Raw genomic sequence first — 4,981 nt, forward strand, 5'->3', positions numbered from 1 at the left:
GGGTGGTTGCCATGGAGAGGGCAGACTCTGGATGTATTTGGAAGAGAGAGCTGAGATGAATTATTGTTGGATTGTATTTGAGGTGGGAAAGAAAGAGAGGACTTGAGACATGATAACTTCTGGATTTCGGGGTCTGAGCAACCAAGTACTTGGTTGGTGCCATTTATAGAGCTCAGGGAAAAAAAACGACTTAGAGGAGAACTGGGTTTAAGGGAAAAGGCTCTGGGAAGGGATGGAACATTTATTTCAACATTAAGTGGGAGAAGCCTGCAAGGTGTCCAAGTGGATATGCCAGGGGCTTCAGTGTCATGAGGCCCTATCACAATAACACATCTCAACATCTCATCACCCTCTCGGTGCACACATGCCATTTTGGTGGTGTCACTTCCCCCAGATGACCCCACTTTACTGCCTTGGATTACTGGACCACGGCTGGCCACCACTCCCAAACTGGTTCACCCTGGAAGGTGGAACTGGGTCACAGAGGCTGTGTCAGTTACCCTGCTGTCTGAGCTGGCAGGTGACAAAGACCTTGGGACACAGGGCCCGTAGCAGCCTGCTGCGGCCATCAGCAGTTTCATGCATACAAACTGGTGATCCGAGAAAGTCATTGCAGAGTCAGCAGCCTGTGACCCCGGGGCAGAGAGATGGCAAGACGTCTTTACTTGCTTTGCACCTGGAACCCACTGGGCTACAGCAGGGTGTGTGGAGGCCACACAGCCTCATGGCCACACCGTCCATCTATACCTATAGCCATGGCAACTATCACAACACACCCAATTACTGATTATCAGAGTGATCTAGAAAACGCTTATGTTCAGTGTACTCTAAACAATACAGGGGAAGTCCAAGGTAGTTAAGAAAATATAGTTAAAACTATTAATTAAATATATGTATGTTCAAAAATTATATAAAAATATTTAGTACATATGTGTGTAAGCAGTTAGAATATTGTATTACTGAGACCAACCCATCTCCCTTATAGGTGAAGTTCTAAAGTACACTGAGTTTCTTAAATGTCTATTTTGATTCCCAAAGGCTGTAAAACACTGAATATGATCTTGCCTATCAGGTGACATTGTTGTAAAGAGTGCTGTTAATTTCTAGGTATAACATCATTGGTCAGTATCTCTTGGAGGTTTATTCTACACACTCATTTCCCAAATTTTTTCTGCTTTGAAAGTTATGTATAATATTTATACACATACAAATAAAAGGTCTTTCAAACAAAATGTTTAAGAATTCCACCCTGTATGGACATGACTAGAGATAGAGAATGACAACTTCTTTGTTTTCCAAAGATGAATATGTATTTTATTAATTTGGGGAGCATTTCTGTAAAATGTATAGGACACTACATGAAGAACTATCTTCTCTCCATTCATTTTTTTTTTACTTATTTCTATTTAAAGAAGAATTTTGAATAGACCTTCTTATTATCAATGGAGAGTTGGCTGATTGCACTGATATTTTTATATCTGGACTCTTAACAAAACGGTGATGTTCACACTTCAGGAACATCAGTAGGAGTTCCTTGTACCCTGAAGGATTTAGTGTTTTGCTCTCATGAACTGCAGAGCCTCGTGCAGTGTCCTGCTCACAGTGGGGCCACAGGATGTATGGACTGACTTGTCCTAAAGTCTTTGTGGGAAGACACTGGATGCCAGCAGTCACTACATCCAGTGGGTTCAGGTCATGAGAATGTGTGGAGAGGTTACGGGTTTGACCATTGGGAGCCATAGACCAAAGTCATTCGTTATAAAATATAATAAACACACTAAGATGGGCAAATCAAACCTGGTTCCTTGATTGCCACCCAAGGGAGGTCGATGACTATTTACTGAGCCCAACTTATTACTGTCTCACAATACATCACAACATTCATTCTGAAACGGCTTACTAAAAGCTTCTGCTGGTAGGCTATGATTTTCTTCCAGAACGCGGACTCGGGGGCCTCGGGCTCTCCATATCTGTGTGTGTGCAGAGGCCGGAGCCTTTGTTTGCCCTTGTCATCCTTGGCCTTTTCTTCTTTTTCCCCATCTTCCCCCCTGTGAACACAGATGAAAAAATTTTTGCCATCCAGAAACTAAAGAACAAACAACTTCCATGCCAAAATGTAGCAACAAACAAACATTTAAATCAGCACATCATTTTTGAAAACCACTTTCTCAATATACAGATGATGGATTAGAAAACTGCACACTTGAAACCTATATAATTTTATTAACTAATGTCACCTCAATAAATTTAATAAAAGAAAAAAAACCCTACTTTCTCTCCAAGGAAATATAATATTCAGAATTTTAGGATTATGGGTCAGATTTCTGCTCATCATAGCCTCCTGCAGATGGATAATTCTGGAAGTGTCTTTGTATCTATACATAGCATATTCCCTCCCAATTGTACAATAAAACATTTCACTGAAAGACAGTGACAGTGAAAGATTTTTATTGCTGTGACTTTCCACTCTGCCTTATTTTTAAGTTATGATTTCAATGTTCAATCTTTAACGCTGACTAGCCATGAGGAGTTAAAATCAGAGACATATGCATTTGGTTGTTCACATGTATAAAGGATGTGAATTATGAATTTTGCAGCCAATAATTAAATGAGAAGCACTAAAATGTGATGCCTAAAATCCCTCTAAGCTGCAAAGTACTAATCCTTCACGGAAGTGTATTGATGCATCTGTGTCATCACAAACACAAAACCCACAGACACAAAACCCACAGACACAAAACCCACACTTAACCTCAACCCACATGAGGCATGTCTAACATTACTTTTAATATTCTACAGTTGCCATTGAAATTGCTGTGTGCCCTGTCTACACACGTCTACATCTCACTATAACAGTCATTTACGCGGCCATTTTTATAACTGATCCAACGGCATGAGATCCATGACAATGAATAGTGCTGACCGCGAAACATAAACAATGAAAACGGACCAAAGAAAATGCCAGGACAGAGGAAAATGAACTGCTATGTGAGAACAGTGCCACTCCAGGCCCTTCAAATTCTGATTTCCCCATTTTTAAAAACGTGCATACAGAATTATTTAAATGTAGGGAAAGGTATACGTTTCAGTTACTAACAGAAAGCCAGTGTCAGGAGGAAGTTATACATTTTCACTGTTCCATATCCAGCTATTTCTTTTTTTTTTTTTTTTNGTATTATTAAAATGTACACTTGAAACCTATATAACTTTACTAACCAATGTCACTCCAATAAATTTGATAAAAAATTTTAAAGCCTTTGAATACAGAATATTTAGGTTAATTATACAATTTGTTTTGCATTATTCTCACAGCACTAAAAATGGGATGGTCTGATCTGATGGGGTTTCTCTGTGGATTGTAGTCTCACCCTCACTCCCAGGAGAGTAAACTGGGCATTGCAGTAGGAATGCCATGAATATTCTGAACTGCAATTATAATTTATCTGTTTATTTTACTCTAAATAAAGAGTTTCTCCAGAGAAACTCTTGCTCTAATAGTATAGAAGCTCCTTCTTATTTCTGTTATCTAATGAGAATAAAATATTCAAATAATCTATTTAAAAATTTTTTTAAATTATTATTTCAAAGCTTATGCCTAATTTGGGTACACTTATATGCAGTCGTGTGAGGCTACTTAAAACAACAGGAACAAGGAGATAGAAACTTGCACCAAAATAAAAATCAACGAACACACTGCTTATTTCAACAAGAAAGTCTTGTTATTAAAAAAAAAAAGTCAGTGTGTTTAATAATGTACTTGATTTAAATCCTGGATGCAAGCTTTCTATCCATCCTCAGATTGGTAACAAAAAGACTGAGGCTGCCAGTCGCCAGCCACTCTCTAGAGTAGCACTAAACCAGTGGCATCGAAGGGAAAAAAACACTTTATTCAACGAGTGTTTATGGCCACACTCCAGACTGTGTGAAATGGAGCTAGAACTCATCATGTAGAGAGAGTGATGGAGTCAGTCTGACCCTCAGAGGGGCACAAGGAGAAAGCAGTAGCTAGGAAATAATGATACCGTATTTTACAGGGTGCAGGGACTGCTGCATCCATTCTTTCCTTCAAACGAGTGATCTACATTAAAAGCCTATGTGGTACGAAGATCAGAGACAACCCGCGACTCCCCGAAGCAGAGCTTTGTGCCACGATCCACCGCTGAACCCCGCCCAGTGCTCTTCCCACCACCCGCTGGGGCACCAGGAGAACAAAACTTCATAAAGTAAGATCTTTAAAGTTTATACAAAGTAAATAAAATTCAGTTCTTTGTTTCCAGGCAACAACTTTATTTCTTTAGTGTAGGGAAGGGCCCGGGACCTGGGGCTTTCTCAGCTGTATTCACAGCAATGGTCAGTTTAGGTTACTCAAGCAATCTCAGAGGACGCTCAGCAGCATTTACTAACGCGTGGGCTGAGCACTGGTTGTTCACCAGAGTCAGAGGAAGGGCAGATGGAGCTTGCCTGTGTGTTTTGTAGCTGAGACTATAGAGGTCTTACGTGTAAGTTTTCAAATTCAAATTCAATTCTACTGCACATTTATCTGTAAAGATATATGTGCTCTGATGGTCATTGCAGCTTTATTTACAGTGGCCAACACAGGGCAACAACCAAAGTGTCCTTCGATAGATAATTGGATAAAGAAGGTGTGGCATATATACACAATGGAACACTATTTTGCCATAAGGAAAGATGAAATAGTGCCATTTGCAACAACATGGATGGAATTTGAGATTATTATGTTAAGTGAAATAAGTCAGACAGAAAATGTCAAGAACCACATGATTTCACTGATATGGGGGATATAAAACTGAAAGCAACAAAGGAACAAGACAAACAAATGAAGAAAAAAAACTCATAGACACAGACAACAGTTTAGTGGTTACCAGTGGGTAAGGGGGGAAGAGGGGTGGTAGGTGAGGGTAAAGGGGATCAAATATATGGTGATGGAAGGAGAACTGACTCTGGGTGGTGAACACATAAT

General features: G+C 39.7%; 1 protein-coding gene across 1 annotated transcript in view; it reads right to left on the reverse strand.

Annotated features, from left to right (window-relative positions):
• LOC109373962 (ryanodine receptor 2-like) overlaps positions 1-4,981 on the reverse strand; it is a 152,164-nt gene that overhangs the window by 31,074 nt on the left and 116,109 nt on the right. The window contains exon 37 of the mRNA XM_019628228.1: positions 1,901-2,048. Within this exon, the coding sequence (XP_019483773.1) occupies positions 1,901-2,048 (148 nt within the window). The remainder of the gene's footprint in view (positions 1-1,900; positions 2,049-4,981) is intronic.

Source organism: Hipposideros armiger, unplaced genomic scaffold (assembly GCF_001890085.2).
Source record: "Hipposideros armiger isolate ML-2016 unplaced genomic scaffold, ASM189008v1 scaffold_762, whole genome shotgun sequence".
NCBI lineage: Eukaryota > Metazoa > Chordata > Mammalia > Chiroptera > Hipposideridae > Hipposideros > Hipposideros armiger.